Genomic DNA, 24082 nt, shown 5'->3' with positions numbered 1-24082 from the left:
GGAGAAAACATATATATTTTGTGGAATCAATTTTTATGTTAAATTAGAATTGCAATGGACTTTAAAAAGATTTACTTTATAATTTATATACTATACTTTTAAAACATAAATTTTAACAGTTTTTATATTTCCATAACTCAGTTGGGAAAACAGAGGTCTTATAGGATTACTATGTTGCTCATCTGTTTGTCCACCTGTCTGTCCAACTGTTAAGAACTTCTTTTCCTCAGGAACGGGTAGACATATCAGGTTTAAATTCATGCCACAAATTAAGATCTAATATCTCTTATAAATGTAAATAAACGTTAGATTCTAAGTCAATGCAATCAAAAGATACAACCATTTATATCACATATTTTGACACTCAAAAACTCATTCATCAAAACCCATAGGATACTTCTCATTGATCTAGAATCATGAAATGTGGCAAGAAGTGATGTTTCACAGTAAAAGGAAGGGGAAAAAATCTGAAAACTGCTAATTTGTAAATATATCAGATGAAAAAAAAAATTTATGTCATATGTTATTCGACTGTATCTGTCTGTCTGTCTGTAAACTGCACCCCTCTCCCCCTTGTTTTCCTTGAAAATGTAGACATATAAAATTAAAATTTATGTAATATACTACAGTCTTTGGTTTTTTGGTTGTGTAAAGAGCTTAGGCTTCTAAGTCAATGAAATGGCACAACCATTTATGTCACATATTTTCATACTTGCTAACTCACTCATAAGACCTATAGGGTATTTCCTGTTGACCTAGAATCATGAAATCTGGCAACAAGCAAAGCTTTATGGTGCAAGTAAAGGAAAAAAGTCTGACAACAGTTATTTTGTAATTATATCACACAAAAAATATTTCTGTTTTCACTTATAATCAGACTACAAATTTAAATGAAAGATTTCTCATAAATCTTGGAGTTCCCCGGGACCAATGTCTTGCTGGTATCAAAGTCAGTAAGAGGCAAAAATTGTCAAAATTCTCTATTCCCAGGCTTGATGAACTTTCTTTGTGCATAATGAAGTCTGCACAGAACCCTCAGAGTGTGAGTGCTACTCAAAAATTGCCAATTTTTAAATGAAAGAATTTTACCAACATGCATATTTCATTAATTTTTCCTGTGTTCTGTAAGATTAGAGTCAATAAGTAACTGGGCAATATCAGAAGATTACTAGTCACCAAAGAATGATCACAAAAAAGGGTGAGAAGTTACTGAACAAAGAAAAAGTGCCCTAATTTTCAAAAAGTGCAACGAATGGAAAACTAAATGACTGTTAGATATTGTTAGGACATGAAAGTGAAACAATTCTTAACACAAATCAGATGGTAGCCTAGAATGATATTAAACACACAGGGACAAAAGAACAGAAAAACCAAAAATGCAGTTAATTGTAGAAAAAGGAAATCCAACTCAGAAAATTGTTGAATTTGCAAAGAGACAGTTCTGCTGATATTGATATGTGAAAAGGGGTCATAGCCCCATTAGATTTCAGGTCAACAGTCTCCTTCTTCAGCAAAGTAAGAAGAATTAGTTGTGAGAGTTTAGATGTTGGATAAGAGTGAGCTGGTCTCAAGGCTAAAAGAGATCCATCTGCTGTGAGAAGGGAGCAAGGTAAGCATAGAGAATAAGATATCAGGGAGAGCAGAAGGTCAACATCCTGAATATGACTTAGAATTATGAGAGGAACCAGGTGATAAGGATAGGGTGAGAGGCAGTCTGTGCCTGTTGATGATTCTGTATTAAATGACAAATTATCATCATTGAGTGACTATAGAAGAATACAGGATGACTTGAACACAATTTGTATTTGGTGTGATAGATAGCAGCTTGCTTTAAAGATAGAAAAATGTAAATTAACACAGATGAGCAGAGAAAACAATCCTGTAATGTTCAGAATCAGTAGTGTGGTGCTTGATACAGTTACATCAATTAAATATTTGGGCATAATGCTGCAAAGTGGCATGAAAAGGAATGAGCACATGATGACAGCAATATGGAAAGTAAACAGTTGACTTTGGTTTGTTGGAGAATTTTAAGAAAGTGAAGCTAATCTATTAAGAGACCATGTGTAGAACACCAGTATGACCCAGTCTTGAGTACTGCTCAAGTGTTTGGGATCCCTCACCAGGTCAGATTAAAGGAATACATCAAAGCAATTCAGAAGTGGCTGGTAGATTTGTCACAGTAAGTTTGATTGACAAGCGAGTATTACAGATATGCTTTGGGGAATCAAAGGACTCAAATAGAATCTCTAGAGAGGCAAGATGACCTTTTTTTTTAAAAAAAAAGTGCTACTGGGAAAAATTAGAGAACCAACATTTGCAGTTGACTGCAGAATGATTTTACCACTGCTAATGTGTGTTCCACATAAAGACCATGAAGACAGCATAAGAGAAATTAGGCCTGATGTGGAAGCATGTAGGCATTCATTTTCCCCTAGCTTGATTTGAAGGAAAGTTGCTGCCACTCAACACTTGATGGAGATGCTGAGTTGCAGATAGGCACAACAAAAAGACTGTCGCAAATAAATCTTTCGGCCAGTAAGGCCTTCACCAAAAATAGATCTCGATCTCTCTCTCTCTCTCTCTCTCTCTCTCTCTCTCACACACACACCACACACACACACACACACACACACACACACACACACACACACACACACACACATGCTCACACAAATGCAACACACACACGACTGCAGTCTCAGGCAACTGAAACCACACATCAATTGCCTGAGACTGCAGTCATGTGTATGAGTTGCATTTGCGTAAGTGGGGGGGGGGGGGGGGGGGGGAGTCTATATTTGACAAATGCCTTACTGGCCAAAAGCTATATTTATGAGAGTTTTTCTGTTGTGCCTATCTGCGACTTAATATCTCCACTATATTGTGAGTGGTAACTTTCCTTTTCATAATATTGTTACATTCCATCCTGGATTTTCGACTGTTTGATTGTCACCATGCACTGTATCATGGCTTTTGGAGGGTGCATGTAGATGTATGTGAATTTCAGTTGGGAGAGTGAGTTGAGCTGTTATAGGAGATTGAGGAGTTCTTCTTCACCATGAGCCTAGGGCATGAAAAGTTCATAACCTGTACTATTCCAGAGCATTTAACAGCAGAGTTTAGTTCACATATACCAACATGGCTGTGACACTGCAAGATGTAAACCTTCAAAGAACCACCCTGCTAGGCAAGAGGTGAGGCTATCCAGTTCTTGAGAGCAAGATGGAATTTATCAAGTACATTGAAGCTATTAGATTTAATGAATGTGCATATAGAGATTTAGTACCAAAGTACACTTGTATCAATTTTAAAATTATTGGCAACTTCTGAGGTATACACAGGCAGCAGTAATACAGTCCCCTTCACTGACACTCTTTCTGGTCTGAATACACAGGCAAAAAGAGTATCAGAGTAGACTGACAAAGTGCAGGAAGCATTCAACTGGCCAAAGACTGCCTCACAAGAGTGATCACTTTGGTCCACGCAATACTCAATGCACCGTTCACTGTCACAGTTGATGCTAGTGATTCAGCCATTGAAGCAGTCATACAACAAGTTGTAGCACATGAAGCACAGTTGCTTGGCTTCTTCTCTAAAAAAACTGAACGGCCTCACAGTCAAAATGGTCCATGTGAATTACTCACCGTCTACGAAGCAGTCAAACATTTTAGAGAAGATAATGAAGGAAGACATTGTTATTTACATGGAGCACAAGCCACTTGTAGATGGCATATGACACCCTTCAAAAGACATTTGTCATCGTCAACTCAACCTTATTGCACAAAGTATGACAAGACATTTGTCATCTATGTGGTCTCCTACTAGCTATCATGGATCTATGTTATTTCAGTACAACTAGACTACAACAAAGTAGCAGAAGAGCAGAGCCACAATGTGGATATTAAACACTTACTTAACAGTGATTTCACAGTGGACAGCCCCTTTGACTAATATCCAAATACTATGTGATGTATCTCAGAATAAAATTAGGCCACTAGTACCAACATTATACCCCACATGACTTCCAGTCAATTAAACAACCTGGTGCTCCTGGGGGTTAGGCCAACAATACTGCTCATCACTGAACATTTCATTTGGCTGAATATTAAACATGACTGTTGAGCCTGGACACAAACTTGCCTGGTGAGCTAGTGCAGCAAATTTGGTTATCATACACAATGTCAAATAGGTCACTTTGATATATCATAAGCACATTTTCAAAACAGCATATAGACCTCACAATCCCCCTGCTTGCTGTCAGTTTCAGACAGAGACACTCATCGAGTGGAAGCAGTCCTAAATAAAGATCCTACAGCAGAACCAGTGACTCGTGTTCATGAATGATTGGATACTCAATTTGGCTACCCTAAAATGATAGTGACAGACCAGAAAAGACTATTACAGTCCATGGTATTTGAGGCTCACTGCCACCTTGTGGCATTACACATAATTAGATAACCGCTTACCACCGTCAGAATGCTGGGCTTGTGGAGCAGTGAGAGAGAACCCTAAAAGCTGCACTCATGTGCCACAGATAACAGTGGACAGAAGCCTTGCCTTGGGTGCTACTAGGCATTCACATGGCATTTGAGGACAACTTACACAGATCACTAGCAGAAATCTTGTATCGAGAATTACTCACACCTCAGGCAGAATTCTTTCTACCAACTCAGCCCTCTGGCCCAGCACATTTACCAGCACTGGTCAAGTGAATGGAGAGCCACATCAACCACACTTCGGTGCCACTTCCTACCTCGTATGCCGAGTTGAAAGTTTTAATGCATTAGGCCCAGCTTAATTGCTAATTTCTAATGCTATGGGACAATATGATCCAGCCAGCTTAACAGCCACAATAGTCTGGACAGTGTAGAGTGTTAAAACATGACACCCACACAATGAAGATATGGGAAAGCAATGACTGGCTCATTAAAATACCTAAAACCAGTGTGGATCCTGTGCAAACACACAGCAGTGCATTGAAAGGACCCTCAAGAAATGGACAATGACCCGTATGGTCATTTACCACTTGACATGCAGGTCCCTAATTTAAACTCCGAGGAGCCAGTCTTCATCAAAATAAACATGAGACACTGATACAGAGAATGTCCTTGTGAAGCTTGTAAACAGTGATCTGATAGTGGACAAATGCCGTTACTGATAATGGGCCAATAACCTGAAAACTAACATACATATGTCAGTTACCACAATGACAGCTACTGCACACTGCATCACATAGAGCTTGTATCCACCTACTGATATGCCATTCCAACCTCCCCATCCCCTGTCACCACATATGCCAAACTAACCTCAGTAGAACCACCCCCACTGACCTCCTCACCATTTTGTACGATATCATCTACAGGGTGTTACAAAAAGGTATGGCCAAACTTTCAGGAAACATTCCTCACACACAAATAAAGAAAAGATGTTATGCGGACATGTGTCCAGAAATGCTTAATTTCCATGTTAGAGCTCATTTTAGTTTCGTCAGTATGTACTGTACTTGCTAGATTCACCACCAGTTGGCTCAATTGAAGGAAGGTAATGTTGACTTCAGTGCTTGTGTTGACATGCAACTCATTGCTCTAAAGTTCATGCATGATGGAGCTCCTGCACATTTCAGTCGAAGTGTTCATACGCTTCTCAACAACAGATTTGGTGACTGATGGATTGGTAGAGGTGGACCAATCTCATCGCCTCCACACTCTCCTGACCTCAACACTCTTGACTCATTTATGGGGGCATTTGAAAGCTCTTGTCTTCGCAACCCTGGTACCAAATGTAGAGACTCTTCGAGCTCATATTGTGGATGGCTATGATACAATACGCCATTCTCCAGGACTGCATCAGTGCATCAGGGATTCCATGTGATGGAGGGTCGATGCATGTATCCTCGCTAACGGAGGACATTTTGAACATTTCCTGTAACGAAGTGTTTGAAGTCACGCTGGTACATTCTGTTGCTGTGTGTTTCCATTCCATGATTAATGTGATTTGAAGAGAAGTAATAAAATTACCTCTAACATGGAAAGTAAGCGTTTCCAGGCACATGTCCACATAACATATTTTCTTTCTTTATGTGTGAGGAATGTTTCCTGAAAGTTTGGCCGTACCTTTCTGTAACACCCTGTATACAGAACGACTGCTGTGAGCCTATCCATGATGAGAAATGGAAAAACCACTGTGATTTGCAGCCAACCATATCAGATCAACACTGAGAAATGGTCCAGACACATCCAAATCAACAGCCAGTCACAGCATGGCTTATGAAACACTTCTGCACAAGAGCCTTCGGCCCTCCCCCCCCCCCCCCCCCCCCCCCCCCAGTTGACAAAGCCTACTGACCATTTCTCTACCAGAGCTCTGCACTATGGAAACAGGAGGGGGTGCACCTCTGCTAGGACATCAGCATGAGTAACATCTCTAACCAGAGCACATGTGGTGCTGAGTGGAATACCTGGGTGGATTCCAGAGAGCTGAGTTCACTTAGAACATTATATTATGTGGATGTGCTGAATGTTGTGTTTGGGAATAAAGCACTATTGTCACAACAGTGTGCCACCTCTGTTATCAGCATGACCACTGCACTTAGCCTGCACCATTAGCTGAGTGGTCAGCACATCTGACTGCCATACTGTGGGACCAAGTCTGATTCCTCGCTGGGTCATAGTTGTGTTGTCCTCATCATCATTTCGTGATTACCAACACGCAAGTTGCCCAATGTGGCATCAACAAAAGGACTTGCAACTCAGTGGCTGAACTTTACCAGGACTACATAACCTCCATCAAACCTGTAATTACAAGAGCAATTGCTGCTCCTATTGCATCTGGATTTACCCTAATAATGCACTCTCTGTCTTTAGCCAGGCTGATACCTTCTTCGCTTGCTATGGTTACCTGATATCCATTATCAAAATCCCTTTGTAGTAGTGCTGTTCTCAGTTACCTGCCTAAAACTGGCTTCACAGTAGTTATGACCTTGTAACCTGATTCTGATTTCTCTTCATTTGGCCTACACCCTTCCCACGACTACTACCTAGTAGCAGAACTCTTTATCTTCCTGCTTCATTTTGTTTACAAACTACCATTAGTTATACGACTATCAGCCCGGTGCACTCTGCTTTCTATTATAGCTAGATGAGTTTCCTCCTCAAATGCTTCAGGTAGCAAGCAAAATTATTATCTAATATGATTTCAAATGTGACTGCAGATCTCTTTTCATTTTGCTCCTGGCTTGGCATTTATTTGTTGTTTCCACAGTATTTTTCCTCTTAGCTCTATCTAATTCACATTTCTCAAAATGTAATTTAGTCTGAAGGGCACAGATGTTTTCCAATACTCTTCTGTACACCCTACTGTTCCATGGAAGGAATAAAATCCATTCTCTGTTGAATTCCCCTTAGCTCTATCTAATTCACATTTATCAAAATCTAATTTAGTCTGAAGGGCACAAATGTTTTCCAATACTCTTCTGTATATCCTACTGTTCCATGGGAGAAATAAAATCCATTCTCTGTTGAATTCCCCACCACTATTGGTAAAGTGGAAGATCCACCCACAACCCTCACATGGCATTATATTGTTCACTACCCTACAGCAATATAGAGACTTGTCACGTATCGTAAAAATTTCAAATCACAAAGAAGATTTAAATACTAAAGGAAGATTAGAATTCACATAGTGCTGTCAACTACAGCACCCAGAGGATCAATAATGTGCTTAACAGCACTTTGAGGCATGTTTCATTGATATAACAGCAGATTATTATTATAACTGTTATTTTTTACTTTATCAGCTATTCCAATTTTCAACACCCATCTGTAGAATATCTTAAATGCATCAAGTCTCTTAAGTTTTCCCACAGTCCATGATTCACTACAATACATTCTCAGAAATTCCTTTCTCAATTTAAGGCCTATGTTTGGTACATGTCTTCTTTGCCAGGAATTCCTTGTTTGTCTGCTCTAGTTTGCTTTTTATATCCTCCTTTCTTCAAGCACCATGGGTTATTTTGCTTACAAGGTAGCAGAATTCCTTAACTTCATGTACTTCATGATCAATTTTGATGTTGAGTTTTTTGCTATTTTCATTACTTTTGTCTTTCTGCAATTTACTCTCAGTCCAATCAGAAGATAGTGCAACAGTTATTGTGATGTCTTTTTACTGGGCATCTGTTGGAAACTCGAAAGCTTTTCTGAGTCATGTTGAACCACTCTTGTGATTTCTGTCAGGAAAAATAAATCATTCATCCTAATAAGTGACTTTAAGGTGAACTTCTTAACAGATAATAGAAACACAGTAAACCTTGAACATATGATATGAAATGCACTTAGTACAAGTGGTTGACTCTACAATTTGAGTAACAGACTGTTCCAGTACTTTAATAGATGATACATTCATAGATAAGAACAATGTGAATCAGAATAGACTGCTGCTCACTGCATAGAGGTGGGGTTAAATGGCAGACAGGCATATTTAAAATTATATTAAATTACATTATATTACAAGGTGTACATAAAGTCTGGCAACACTTTCAATTGTTTATTGACTAGAACTAAACATTATACAGATGTCACACATATTTCATTTTGAAGAGTAGCTCTGAAAGCTTTTTTTACAAACATTTGATATGCAAACCCATGAGTGACCTGGCATACATCAATACAGTAATCATATTCTTGCCATGCCTGTCCCAGCATGGCATCGTCAACTGTGGCAGTTGCTTCCCGTATTATCTTCTGAAGCTCTACTACATCACGTAGTAGTGGCAGTATATACACCAGATCTATAATGTAACCCCAAAGAAAAAAGCCACACAGAATGAGATCTGGTGATTGGGGAGGTCATTTCGTGAAACAGCTGCCCCCTTCTGTAGCACGGCTGATCCATCGATGCAGCAGCTCCGTGTTCAAGTACCCCCAAACTTCATGATGAAAATGATTTCTTTGGACTCCTTGTGAATGTCTCTCATATGCACTCCACATTAACTTCACTCACACTGGGATGTCTGCTTATCTTTGCCTGGCACAAGCAACACATCACAACAAATTTGTTGTGGCAGAGGTAAATGGCCTTCCTTGTTGGTGGCTTCTTACCATACTTGGTTCTAAACATCCATTAAACAGGTGTAGCACACTTGTTTTTGTTGAAGCCCAAAGCTTGCTCTGTACCTGAACTTGCCATGTTTGTGACTATTGCTGATTGATTATCAGCATATTACCAATCTACGCTGTGGGAGTATACATGGGATGGGGGGGGGGGGGGTGAGGGGCATTTCAGGGTTTCTCTTCAAAATGACATATGCATGTTATCTGTACAATGATTGGTTCTCGTGCAATAAATAATTGAAAGTGTTCCTGGACTTCATGTATACCCTGTATATTATTATGTGCAAGCACATGTGCACACAAACACACACACACACACAAATCTCTCAAAACATTACACCAAACTTGCTTTGGTATTAAGCATTTCAAAATGTCTTTTTTTCAGCACCGTCTTTGGGCACTTTGGGCCACACTGTCAGAGATGACAGTGACCATCTGTGTGTGTGTGTGTGTTATGCATGAGTGAATGTGTGTGTGTGGGGGGGGGGGGGAGGGGGGGGCACAAGCACACATGTGTTGCACCTCTATTTATAGCACCACATGTGTGCAGATTTGTGTGTACTAATATTTTTTGTAATATGCAACACACCTCTTTTAAATCTGCCTGTCTGCAACTCAATGTGGTGAGTAGCAAACTATTCTAATTAATATTGTTCAATGGAAATTCTGAGATAGAATAACAACATGAATTAGGATAGATTCTACTCACCACACAGAGGAGGCATTGACTGGCAAACAGGCACATTTAAATTAGCTGGGGCAGGCAGTGGGGATATAGAAGAGATCTGAGGCAGAAAGAAGAAGCAGATGTTAGAAAGGGTTGAGAATCTATTATGAAGCTGGAGTGAGAGCAGGGAAGGGCACAGAAGCAGGCTGAGGGTAGGGATTAGCAAAGGTTCAGGCCAGGGAGTTTATGAGAGCAAAAGATATGCTGCAGGGAGAATTCCTGCCTCAGCAACTAAGACAAGCTAGTCTTGGTGGGGAGAATGCAGACAGCTTTAGCCATGAAGCAGTTGTTTGTGTAAAGTATACCAAGCAGCATGGCACACTTAGCAACTGGGTGGTCCACCTATCTTTTGGCCACAGTCTGATAGCAGCCGTTCGGGTGATGTGCACATAGAGTGCTGCACGTAGGATGCATTAAAGTTAGTACACCACAGGACTACTTTCTCAGGTGGCCCTGTATTTGATGCAGTAGGAGGGTGAATAGGACAGTTATTCCATTTAGGTCTTTTACAGAGGTATGAACCAGAGGTTAAGGGTTTGTGAGGGAGGTGGAGCAGGGATGGGCAAGAATACTGTATAGGTGGGGTATCTCTGTGAGAGAACAATGCAAAGAATACTACTAATTTCAGGGTATTATGAGAGATAGTCAAAACCTTGGCAGAGAACATGATTCCGTTGTTCAAATCTTGGGTGATACTGACACATGAGGGTGGAAGGCAGAGGGGGGGCTCCTTTTGTGGCTGGTCAGTGATTGTGTGATGGATAGAAGGAGACTTGGGGGACACAAGGACATGAAATCTGTTTCTGTACACCTTATCACTTAATTTGTGAAAGGAGGCCATTAAAAACCTTACAGCTACTGAAGTGGATACCCTTCTGTACTATACATAGGTTTGTATGATCATAGTGAATGTTCCTTAAAGTGAAAGTTCCTTAAAAATATTTCTGCATTGGTTCTAGGATGCTTTCCTCTCATGATTCTTAGTCTCGTTTCTGTGGATATAGTGCTTCTCTCACTAGTAGCTTTATTCCATATTTCTGTGATACCAAACAATGTGTGAACACAGTCTTTTGCAATAATTCAGGATATAGTTTCACCAGTTTAGTTTGCAGTATAGTACTACCCTAGCAATCTTTTAGTCAACCAGTTTTCTCCTATTTATTTATCACTAGAGGTTGTCTGAAACTAAGAACAGCTTGTTTTACTGTAATTAGCAGGAAGACCATTTATGTATAACATTTCATAAAATACTTAAAAACCTTATTAACTGACATTTCATGTCCACCATAAATATTACAATATTCTGCCCAGAGAGACAGATCATTAATAAAAATAATAAAAAAAATTAAGGCATCCACAACTGAGCCCAGAGGCACACCACATGTGATGGTAGCTCATTCTAATGATACTGAAAAACTTTAACCACTATCTAAACATGGTAAAATTTCCAGCAGATACCCTGTAAATTGACACCACTGTAACTGTTGCTTATTACTGTTGTCTTGATGCCACACACCTCAATTTACTGTTCACAACATTATTGGTGTGATACTAGAGATGTATATAATACATTTTTTCCAACAACTTACAATCATGTTTACACACAACTGGCCAAGTTCCTGCAGGATCACCACCCAACATCTTACTTGTGTGGCGTGCAGCGCCGTAAATATCGATATTTGTAAAGAGTGTAAGTGTGCTATCTTTGAGATGGAGAGTTTTGGAGGATGTTTTCCGCTAATGAGTTAGTTAGCCTCATGGACTTGTATCGGTGTAGACGTGAAGTGCTAATAAATTGTCATATGAGAGAATACTAGTTGTTTACCTACAACTATCACCAAATTCCCTCACTGGTGACCCCGTTTTGTGTAATACGCGTTCAAGTTACGGCACGAAGTGTTATTTACGTGCCTACCGCGTCGGTTTTCTTTTCGCTATTGCGAGGGCCGGTGTTTTAGCTTCAGACAATGGCCTTTCAGCACTCACCGCCGCCCGGATCTCAGCAACATCTCTCCAGCATCTCTGCCGTCGTAGTGGATATGCCGCAAGATCCTTCGGAATCTTTCAGCCCGAACATGCAGTGGAATTCATCGAGTGCAGCCAGTTTCTGCCAACCGCCAACGGTCGCGGACTCGGGCTTTGTTAGCCTAGACTTTTCCACGTGTTCTCCACAGAGTGTTGTTCGGAACATTCCTACTCCTGTGTCGAACGCACAATTCAATACAGTTCGTGGTGTCGAGCGGAATCTTGCCACTTTGGAAAATCCAGCAGTAAATTCAATCCCGAGCCAGTTCCCGCCACGTGTGTATCCTTCCGCGCCGGTTAGTCAACATGTGCTCAATGCTCGCCAAACAGACAATATCACATCGAGTGTGCATCCTTGTGGACATGTGTGGGATCCTTGTGTTGCTCATAATCAAGTCAACAATTCTGTGCTGGACAGTAATTACCCGGACATTTACAACCACCCCCACCATTCACGGCCGAATGAATACAGAGTGCATAACGGACATTCACCGGCGTACGTACGTACTAGCGGCTTCTCTCCGAGCTATCTAGTCAATGAGAATGCACATTGTGACTACGATTCTCACACTGTTCGTGCGTCCGTCGCTTCTCAGCCGCCGCCCCGGCGTCAAGTGAACTTTGCGATACCCGTATTACAGGACGCCAATAATTCGGACACTCTATCCTCTTCGTGCTCTACTCCCATCCAAAGAAATAGGTGCACCTCCATAGTGACTGCTGTGCCGAATCTGCCGAAACTACCAGACTTCAAACCCGCTCACCCGGAATTTTGGTTCAACCTGGTTGAGCAAACATTCAATGTCTGTGCTTTGGACGACGACGCGCGCTTCGTGTGCCTCATGAACCACCTTCACGACCGCGTCGATTTAATTTACGATCTGGTCAAAGCACCGCCCCTAGCAGAGAAGTATGCTATGGCGAAACAGACGATATTGGAGCGCGTCTCAAAAACCAGGAGAGAAAACGTGCGACAGCTAATTTACGAAGAGCGTCTCGGCGACAGGTCTCCGTCTCAGCTGTGGCGGTGCATCCGTCTTCTCGTCGACGAGCAAGTTATGCCTGATGACACACTCGCAGAAATCTGGACAGAAAAGCTGCCTCTGCCTGTCCAGACTGCAATCTCTGCGTATGAGGATAGGCCAGTAAATGAACTTTTACGTGCCGCCGATAGAGCTTACTCCGCCAGGCAGCGTGAGCTCCACGCACTGCATTCTGGACGTGACCGCACTAAGAAGCTGTCCAACACCACGCCCTTGTCTGCTGTTGCTAATAACAAGTTTGTTAAACTAGCCGCCTTACCTGCACCTCCAGCTCCGCCCAACGACAGCGCACCGGCCTCGGTGGAAGATTCTGGGTCACATACTTCGTCACCTAGTTACTACCCACAGGAGCACAGGCCCGCTCAATCTTACTGTTTCTTCCACGCGAGATTCGGGGAGCAAGCACGCAAATGCCAGTCGCCGTGCTCTTACCCAAACTCCAACCGCAGGTAGGCAGCGGTGCCACCTCCTGCGACATAAACAACGTGCACCATCCAACGTTGCATTCCGTTTTGGACAACAACAGTAAGTGTGGTCGAGTCTATGTCCGAGATTTACAATCGGGTGTACGGTTTCTGGTAGACACTGGCGCAGATGTCTCTTTGCTACCGGCTCGCCTAGCGACCAATAAAGTGCAACCGCACAAAACAGTACTTCGTGCAGTGAACTTGTCTACCTTACAGTGTTCGGGTTCTACACTGTATACAGTGAAACTTTCGCCTGAGTGCAAGCTGAAGTGGACGTTTTTAGAGTCAACAGTTGAAGAACCTATTCTCGGAATTGATTTCCTCAGGCACTATCAGTTGTCACTAGATTTTGTGAAAAATACTGTGTTTTACCCCCCACTGAACAAACATATTCCTTTCGCTCCGCCGAGTGACAGTTCGGCTAACACCAAACATGTGCGCTGGGCTAAGAAGTGCCCAAACCTATCTTGGACAAACGAGTGGCTAGCGGAGCTCGCCGAGTCTCCGAACTTGCGGATGGAACGTAGGGAAATGCTGTTGCATCCCCGCGACATACATCACGAGTTGACCTCCACACAACAACGCCTCGCGTCACTACAAGCGGACGACTCGTCGGCTACAGACAAGGTTAGTCCGTGCCAATCTGGTGTTCCCGTGCCCGCACACATTAATGACAATGTTGTGAACTCTGCAAACTGTGTCAGCATTCCCCCTTGTAATGACAGTGTATGCCTGTGTGCTCATGTTCCATGCGTTTCGAATGAACAATTAACCTCCCAAGTCCGTGGCAATGAAATACAGCCGTCTGCTGTTAGGCCACACCCACTCGGGCCTACAGCGCGCGTAGCGGCACGGCCCGCTACCAAAAACCAGTGTACCAACCTCGCCCAGGTTAACATGCGTGCGTTCGCTACGCAGCCTTCGAGCGATTGGCACGCCTCAGCGCCACAGCTTTGCTTGCCTGCCACCGCCTGCTCCGCTTCACGGACATTTGACTGTTTTGCCGCGCCACGTATTGCAGTAGTCACTAATGGCACAGTTCACCGGTTACGTCTAACCGCTGGGCCGCTCATATCGCAACGCCCACGCCGCCTCAAGCCGGAATTTATGAAAATTGCAAAAGAAAAATTAGATGATTTATTACAAAAGGGAATAATTGAACCTTCTTCCGGTTGCTGGGCTAGTCCTATCTTGTTTGATCAAAAGAAAGACGGTACTTGGCGTATGGTCAGAGACTATAGGCGTTTAAATGCCCGCACCACCATTGATAAATACCCGGTCCCACACATTGCGGACTTCAATCATGTGCTCGCAGGTGCAGAGTACTTCTCTGTTTTGGACTGCAAGCATGCATTTCATCAGATCCCCATGGCTCCGGAGGATATTGAAAAGACTGCCATAACCACTCCCTTCGGGTTGTTTCAATATAAATTTATGCCGTTTGGGTTGAAAAACGCCCCCCAAACGTGGCAGCGTTTCATCAATCAAACCTTATCCAATTTAGACTTTTGTTTCGTATACATGGACGACATATTGGTTTTTGCTCATACTTTGGAACAGAGTAAGGAGCGTGTTCAAGTCGTGACAGACACGTTAGCAGCTGCTGGTATAGAACTGAACAATAAAAAGACTCAATTGCACCAGTCATCCGTCACATTCCTAAGTTATGTTGTGTTGTCGGACGGTCTGACACCACCGCAGGACAAGATCAAGCCTGTTCTTGAGATGCCACGCCCCCAGACCTATAGGGAATTACGCAGGTTCATCGGAACAGTTAATTATTACCGTAAACATTTGCCAGCTGCTTCTGCGGTACAGGCACCTCTCACAGATGCACTCGCAGGCTCACAAACTTCCGGCACCCGCCAGGTCCCATGGACACCACACATGGACAAGGCATTTAACGAACTCAAACAGCTGTTGGCCACCGCTGTCACTATTGCTCACCCATGTGCGGACGCGACAATGTTTATCACTACTGACGCTAGTGACAGTGCTGTCGGCGCAGTACTGAGTCAGACACTGCACAGAAGAAATACTCAGCATTCGACAGAGAATTACTTGCAGTGTACGAGGCCATAAAACACTTCAGAACTGATGTGCTCACTGATCACAAGCCGTTGGTTCCTGCGATAAAAAATCCTTCGTCTGATCCGCCCCCACGACGCTTTCGTCACATCAACTACATCTTGCAATTTACAAATGACATTCGCTACATCCGAGGAGCGGACAATGTGGTTGCTGATTTTCTCTCGACTGTAGGTGCTGTCACAACCTTAATTGACTTAACAGACCTACCTCGGTTGCAATCGGCGGACCCTGATACCATGCAGTTGATTTCGGGCCACAGCTCCTCTCTCAAACCGGTACGCTCTACTTTCCCCGGCATACCTGAATTAGTGTGGTGTGATGAATCGACTGATACGTTGCAGCCGTTCATTCCTAAGCCCCTTCAGCGCCAGGTCTTTGACAAATTACACACATTAGCACACCCCGGTGTCAAAGCTTCCACCAGTCTGGTATCTGAACGGTTTGTTTGGAGAGACATGCACCGCAACTGTCAGTCTTGGGCCCGGACATGCTTGTTGTGTCAACAGAACAAAGTTTCCAGGCACACTTCCCCATCCCTTGGCTGTTTTGCCCAACCGCCAGGCCAGTTTCATCATGTTCATGTGGACCTCGTAGGACCTTTGCCCCCCTCCGAGGGTTTCCGTTACTTGTTTACAGCCATTGACAGGATGACTCGGTGGGCTGAGGCCGTGCCTATTCCAAACATTACCTCTGAGACAATAAGCCGAGCATTCTTAGATTCGTGGATCTCTAGATTTGGCTCACCTGTTTACCTCACCACTGACCAGGGACGGCAATTTGAGTCTTCAGTTTTCTCCGATTTATGTAAAATGTGTGGTATTGTCAAAATTCATACTTCTGCATACCACCCCCAAAGCAATGGGCTTGTCGAGCGATGGCATCGTACCTTAAAGTCTGCCTTGCGTTGTCATGACTCACTATGGACAGAAGCACTGCCCTTGGTGATTCTTGGCCTTCGTGCGACTTTCAAGGAAGATCTCAAGGGTTCCGTAGCCGAGTTTGTGTATGGCCAACCGGTGGTTTTGCCTGGAGAATTAGTCGCTCCCACCCCACTTCCTCGGCCCTCCGAACTCCCTTCACTTCTCGAGCGAGTGCGCTTGCACTGCAGCAAACTTCAGCCGCCACTTCCGGCTAGTCATACACCTCCGCGCGTGTACATACCGCGCACTCTAGACTCTTGTGGGTATGTGTTTCTCAGAGATGACTCAATCAAAGCCCCACTTCAGTCACCCTACACAGGTCTTTACAAGGTTGTCAAACGCTCCAGGAATAACATGGACCTCCTCATAAAAGACTCTGTAACCACGGTCTCACTCAACCGAGTGAAACCAGCTTTCATTGAGCCTCAGGTGGACCCCCCTGATTCGGCCCCTATCTCTTCCAGTCCTACTTCAAGTGGCCACTCATCTTCTCATACCATACATTTGGGTACTGATTCTCCACAGCGGGCTTCTTTGCCGAGCACTGCTTCTTCTCCGCTCTCATCTAATTCGAGTGGCCAAACTTTTCGAGACTTCACTCCTCCCAGCCCTCGCAGTCGAGCTGCCGACCACTTGGATTCTACCATTGTGTCACCATCTTCGTGTGACAGCTCTTGGTCACGCCGTTCAATCCATGTGGGCTCCTCGTTGCCTTCGGCCACACTCCCTCGGCCGTCAGTTGATCACCCGAGGTTGTCGCCTGCGCAGTCCAGTGCACCTGCCACACCCCTCTCCGCAAACGCTTCTCCCTGCCATGGCTTCCCCACACCTCCCTGCTGCCCCCCCCTGGCTCGTACAGGTGCCACCCAAGAATTCACAACACATGTACATCCTGATGACATACATAAATTATCTGTTGTTGTTGATGGTGATAAGGCGTATGTGTTACTCTCGTGTGACAAAATTGAGGGAGGAAGTGCAGAAACTCGTGTGGTGCATCGCTTTAAATTAAGCACAAGTGCTGTGTGTGGCAATTTGCGTGCCTTTGTTAGGCCTTCTGGCAAGGTGATTCTCCGCCTGCCTGCAGACGAAGTGCTACACCTCCACTCCAGGACAGGACGTCGTCTTCGGCCGCCGGCTTCGCTTGCTGATTTTGCCGTCGACGTACCGGGTTTCACCCCCCGGTCTCCTACCAGTCGACTGCTTCCACCTGACGCTGAAGAACTGTATGTTACCTTCCTAACTTCTCACCCCCCTCCCCCTATTCACAGGGACGTACTCCATACTGCGCGGGGGGGGGGGGCTATGTGGCGTGCAGCGCCGTAAATATCGATATTTGTAAAGAGTGTAAGTGTGCTATCTTTGAGATGGAGAGTTTTGGAGGATGTTTTCTGCTAACGAGTTAGTTAGCCTCATGGACTTGTATCGGTGTAGACGTGAAGTGCTAATAAATTGTCATATGAGAGAATACTAGTTGTTTACCTACAACTATCACCAAATTCCCTCACTTGCATGAGCAGTTGCTGCTCCTATTTCATCCAGTTACCCCTAGTGTGAATCTGAGCAAGGTGATGCAGTGGTTAGCACACTGGACTCAAATTTGGGAGGACATTGGTTCAAATCCTCATCCATCCATCCAGATACAGGTTTTCCATAATTTCCCTAAATTGACTAGGGCAAATACTGGGATGGTTTCTTCAAAAGGGCACAACTGATTTCCTCTCTAATGGCCTTAGCATTAACAGGACATTACACCAAATCTTCTTTCCTTCCTTTCTTCCTAGGACAGAACTCTCTGACATTAGTGAGGCTGTTACCTGCTTCATTTACTAAGATCATGCTAAAACTGGTGCTTGGCTTCACAGTACTTGAGACACTGTAACCTGATTCTAATTGTCGTGCAGCATACATAACTCTCCTACCTAATGCAATGCTCTTTTCTTCCTGTTTCATTTTGTTTCTGACCTACTCAATGGCTAGATAAATATTCTGAAGTACTTATAGTAACAAGCAAAATTTTCATCTAAAGTAATTTCAGATGTGACTGCAGATATGTTTCCTTTTTGCTCTTTACTTGTTACCATTTTCACAGAATTTTTCCCCTTCAGCCTATCTGATTCACATTCCTCAAAACATCTTATCTCTTCTTTATGTCATTCTCTGTTCAATTCTCCACCACAGATGGTAAATAGCAGAGATGCTACCCATAACTCTGATATGGATTACCATTCTATAGCAACAATAACACTTGTTATATATCATAAAATACTTAAAGGAAGCTTAAAATGCACATTCTGCCATTATTCATGCATGTCAATATTAAAAATATATAAGATCACATGAGCCATAAACATTTTTCATTCCTTTTACCTAACGTTACATAACAATTTCACTAATGCACCTAAGCTTAATTTGTATTTATATTTATCAAGGCAAAATGTTCATAAAGTAACTTCTAAACTACCAATTACTTAAATATTGAAGGAGCAAAAATCATAACATTCCTATGCACAGTGTTGCCAACTGTTGCACAGGGTTTTGTTAACAAATTGTACAATGTGATTAAGTGTCAGTTTGAGATGGTGAAACAGTAAACATGGTGTCTCATAATATTTGGTGGTAAGCTACTCTTATTCATGGTTTGCACAGGGTTTTGTTAACAAATTGTACAACATGATTAAGTGTCAGTTTGAGATGGTGAAACAGTAAACATGGTGTCTCATAATGTTTGGTGGTAAGCTACTCTTATTCATGGTTTGCATAAATTATTTAACTGGGAGATTCGAGAGAGTTTCAAAAACTGTGATGGTTGCTAATGAGACTAGTATACTAATAAAGAGTTCAAACACATCCATACAAAATACAGCCAGGAGAAATATGAAACAGGCTTATGACTGCATCACGCCAAACAGTTTAACCCTTAATCATACAAATATTATTATGGAATTCCAAATTAATCTAATTGATTTACAGAAACCAGCACATACAGGATGAGCTAGATGAGTGTGCATGTGTGACATTCTTGTGTATCTAGAGAGATAGTAAACTGAAGTATTAACAGCATTTGGATAAGTTAATTGAAGAAGCTTTGTAATGCTTTCTTTACTTGGAAACCTTTCTCATTACACTATTATGAAAATGAAAGTTATTACTCACCGCATAGCAGAGATGCTGAACCGCAGACAGGCATAACAGAAAGACTGTCACAAATAAGCTTTTGGCCAGCAAAGCCTTCATCAAAAATAGACAACTGAGCTGCCAGAGACTGCAGTCATATGTGTGTTAGTCGCATCTCGCATGTGTGTGTGCGTGTGTGTGTGTGTGTGTGTGTGTGTGTGTGTGTGTGTGTGTGTGTGTGTGTCATCTATTTTTGACAAAGGCCTTGCTAGCTGAAAGATTATTTTGTGACAGTCTTTTGTTGTGCCTACCTATGACTCAGTACCTCTATTATAGGGTGAGTAGCAACTTTTCTTTTAATAATATTATTACATGTGGTCCTATATGTCTCATTATACTGTTAACTAATTAATGGAAAATCTCATATAAAGATGTGAAACAATTACTAACAAAGAGATAGAGGGGCTGGCCAGTACTTAGCTCAGCTCAGTACAGCCGATAGAAACACAAAAAACAATCGAAAATTTAAGTTCCTAGCTTTCGGAATAAATGTTCCTTCATCAGGGAGGAGAGAGGGGAAAGAAAGGGAAGAAGGGAAAGTGGATTTAGTTACTCACAACCCAGGTTATGAAGCAGCGGCATTATACTGTTACGCAGGTGTAATTCCTAGAATACTTTTCACAGTTTCACTCTCAGAGCATCATCTTCCAGGACACTGCAGCTACATTTAAAAATGTTTATATTACACGGACACGTCACTAAGGGAATTTTGTAGAGATGATAATCAAACATCTTACAGAAGCGTATTCAGCAACATATGGGTTCTTATATTCACGTGGCAAGTACATAACCTCCTTAACAAGATTTGTCAATAATATTGGCAAAATGTACACAATTCACAACTATAATACTAATAATAAAAGCAAGTTAATTCACATAGTCACCTGTATGAGCTAGTTAGCATTAGCCATAATTTATTGTTACTATACTTTATAGAAGTAGCCTTCAGTGTTTTCTTCTGCCTGTTGATACTTAGCTTGATTCATTCCAAATCCCTAAAGGCTCTCTGTCAAGGTGAGATTTATAGAAAAGCATGTGTGAGTGAATTAATGAATGACATGACACAACTGCATTACTAACATCTCACTGTAGCCATCACTTTCATTCTTTCATTATGTTCCATAAATCCCTTCATGAAGGAGAGCTTTAGAAATGTGCAATAAGCCAAGCAGAAACTCCTTCTGCAGCCTACTTCTGTTAAGTATACTAACAACAATTTATGACTGTCACTAACGTATTCACACGGACAACTATTACTTCCAAGTTACTTCATTCATGATCGTGTATATAAGGAGGATAGTAGATACTTTGAGAAAAACCACTGTTCCTCGTGTTCTGCTACTCACATACTGTGCTATCCAAAACTTTTATGTAACTTTACTACTTTCCCTTTTATTTAAGAGGCTGCTTATGTCCTACTAACCTTACCCTTAACAGGCGTTTGTAAATATATCCAAAGTCAAGATCTGTTTAACACAAAATGTTAGAGATTTGCATAATCTGTCTCCCTATGTGTCCAGATATTGTAACAAGTTGTAGAACAAATGGTCAAGATGTGTTCTTTTACTTAATTTTTGAATATCTGTTGATGTTAAACACCTGCTTGATGTCTACCAACAACCTATTAGATAGGGATGCGTTGGTTTTTGTGGGAATTATTTTTGCTCTAAGTATTGAGGTTGTGAACTACATAGTTCATCCTAAATTAATTCGTGTTGTTAATCACAAATGCAATTTTGGAGTATATGTATTGGTGCATAAATGTAAGAACCTCTAAGTCCACAAAGAGGCTTCTGAAAGATGTTCTGTTATCAAATTTACACAATGTTCTTTCTGTACACTTCGAAAGAATTAGGTTTTACTTCCTTTGTTGTATTGCCTCAGAGGGTTCTGTCATAGGACAGTATTGAGGCAATGGTCACAGTCTGACTCTTCTTCTGTAGATAGACCAATATAAAAAAGAATGTTGGAGTAACTTGCTAGCAGATAGGAAAGATTTGATTTTTTTCCTTGACTGGGAACCATGGTTGTTTCCATCATTGTCTCTTACATTCTGAATTACAGTAGTGCACCAAAGACTGATCACCCTGCAACAGTTCAGTTGAGAAAAATATAATCCGTATTGATCCAGTGCTCCTGAAAGATTTTTGCCATATACATACTTATGATTGTGAGATAGATGTCGTGGTACCCATTGATCACACACTTCAATATACTGTACATCCAAAGTCATCATGAGTGGTTGTGTATACAGATCCATGACACTTGTTGAAACCACTCTTAATGCTGCAACACAATTTATTATTAAGCTTACATCACAGATCATAGAATTCATGTTATTTAATGGCTAGCTATTGTAGTTTAGTGTTTATGACATAATAACTTTGCAGTATACAAATTTTTCCATTCTGTTGCAGCTGGCATCAGATTTAATGTTTGTTGAAGGAATAGACACAGTTGTGCGGAACATGAGTTTGAGTTCTGCAGAACCAGTTTACTACTATGAATTTTCTTTCAATGGACCACTCAGTACATATCCAGATTTCCCAGGTAAACTGCTATATGTTCCTAAAATTAATAATTACACATAAATTTCCTACATATTTCATGTACTATTACAATTGTTAATGTACATTATTTATATGTTCTATGTCTTCATATCAAGTGCCACTTCCTCACAACCTGACTGCTAAATATTGTTTCACAGGAGCTTGCCATGGGGATGATGCAAGATACATGTCAAATTATGCAGGCCAAGACCCAAATTCTGCTGCTTACAAAATTGGGCTTCAGATGAATCAAGTGATTGCCAATTTCATCAAATATGGGTAATGCAATGAAATCAGATATGGAACATCACTCATGATGAGAGTGTGTGTTCTTTCTTTTAAAAATGAATGAAAGATCAAGAAAATTTTATTACAAATATGTTTTGTCTATAATTTCTGTTATTTTGTTCTTTCAGTGATCCAACACCAAATACTGATGATGTGGTCACAGTTGACTGGAATACATACAGCTCAGATAGCACAAATTACTTGGAATTTGCCTCGCCTCTTTACGTCAGCACTGGGCTCAACAAGGAAAGAATGGATTTCTGGCACAGTGTGATGCCCTAATCTGTTGAAGGTATCAAATATGTATTAGAAGAACCAAAATGTATTTAGAAAGAGACTTAAATAAAGCATCTATTTAAAAAACTGAACATATTCCTAATTTTATAGTGTTAATGGACTTAAAATCATTGTTACCACCAGTTATTATGTTTGTTCCTTTCCTATGTGATATAATTTGTTGAACAGATACGTATAAATTATGGAAATCAGTCAGAAATGTTGAACATCTACAAGCATTATAAGAACATAGGCTTCCGTAGCTGGTGTCATAGTGATTAAACTTCTTGTGGGTATTATGCCATGTCATTGCTAAACACTAGCAACAATAATAAACTAAAACTGATGTTTCAGACGAATTTCAATGGCTTTCCTCAGGGGATGACTGATTTTTCATGGGGATAGGTGCTTCTATTTATTACAGACTATCGATGTCTGACGTCACTGTTGTAAAACTTTTAATTGGCACTCTAATATGATTGGATAGTCATGACATAAGAAACGATGGAAAGAAATAGGCTATTTGTGGATGTCCATGTCATCAACAATTGGTAGCTGTCCACCAATCAGAGTTCGGCTTCTGGTTGGCAAGTTTTCCTCCTGGTGTGCGCGGAAGTGGACTGACAGTTGCTCTTTGCTCTGCAGTTGTTTGTGCAGATATCTCCATGTCCCTTGTAGCTTCTGCCCCGTGCCAGAAAAATAATAAATAGAAGCACCTATCCCCATGCAAAACCAGTTGTGCCCTGAGGAAGGCCGTTGCAATTCGGCCGAAACATCGGTTTTAGTTTATTATTGTTGTTAGCATTTAGCAATGATGTGGCATAATACCCAAAAGAATTTTAATCACTCACAAGCATTATTTGTAAAGTGAGGTGAAAACCACCATAGCTAATCAAATGTTATGCAAAGATTGAAACATGCATACAACTGATTGCCAGCACACCTTGCTCATCAAGCATGGCCATTTCCATTTGTATTGCTGCAATGTGCTGTTTACAGTATTAGTTGAAAATTGTTAGTGATTCAGTTTTCGACAACAAGGACTGTTGCAGCAGTGGAAATTTATTGATGGTTAAGTGAAGTGTATGGCCACAATCCAATGAGTGACAGCAAAGTGTATAAGCAGCTGAGAGCTTTTAAGGATGGACAGGATAATGTTCATGGTGAACTGTAATCAGGCCAATCATCAGTGATGTCAGAAGATTTGGTCAAAGCTGTAAATGAAAAAAATTATAAAGACTGGTGATCACAATTTCAATTTTAGCAATGGAACTTCTGAGTACGGGTAGAACGGAATACTGAAGAAAATTTTACTGCGTCTGGAAAATATATTATTAATTATGCCTGTGAGTGGTCTATCAGAAAGAAGCTAATTGTAAGTTCCTAGGAAACAGTATTAATAAACATCC

The 24082-nt window shown here is 41.6% G+C and overlaps 1 protein-coding gene across 1 annotated transcript in view; it reads left to right on the top strand.

The window, feature by feature from the left end:
* Nucleotides 1-22765, top strand: part of LOC126327583 (esterase FE4-like) — a 74713-nt gene extending 51948 nt beyond the window's left edge. The window contains exons 9-11 of the mRNA XM_049995900.1: nucleotides 21978-22110; nucleotides 22268-22388; nucleotides 22526-22765. Of these exons, the coding sequence (XP_049851857.1) occupies nucleotides 21978-22110; nucleotides 22268-22388; nucleotides 22526-22679 (408 nt within the window). The 3' untranslated portion in view covers nucleotides 22680-22765. The remainder of the gene's footprint in view (nucleotides 1-21977; nucleotides 22111-22267; nucleotides 22389-22525) is intronic.
* Nucleotides 22766-24082: the final 1317 nt, after the last annotated feature.

This window comes from Schistocerca gregaria, chromosome 2 (genome assembly GCF_023897955.1).
Source record: "Schistocerca gregaria isolate iqSchGreg1 chromosome 2, iqSchGreg1.2, whole genome shotgun sequence".
Lineage (NCBI taxonomy): Eukaryota > Metazoa > Arthropoda > Insecta > Orthoptera > Acrididae > Schistocerca > Schistocerca gregaria.
The sequence above is the reverse complement of the archived record's forward strand: the minus strand, read 5'-3'. Positions and strand labels throughout refer to the sequence as shown.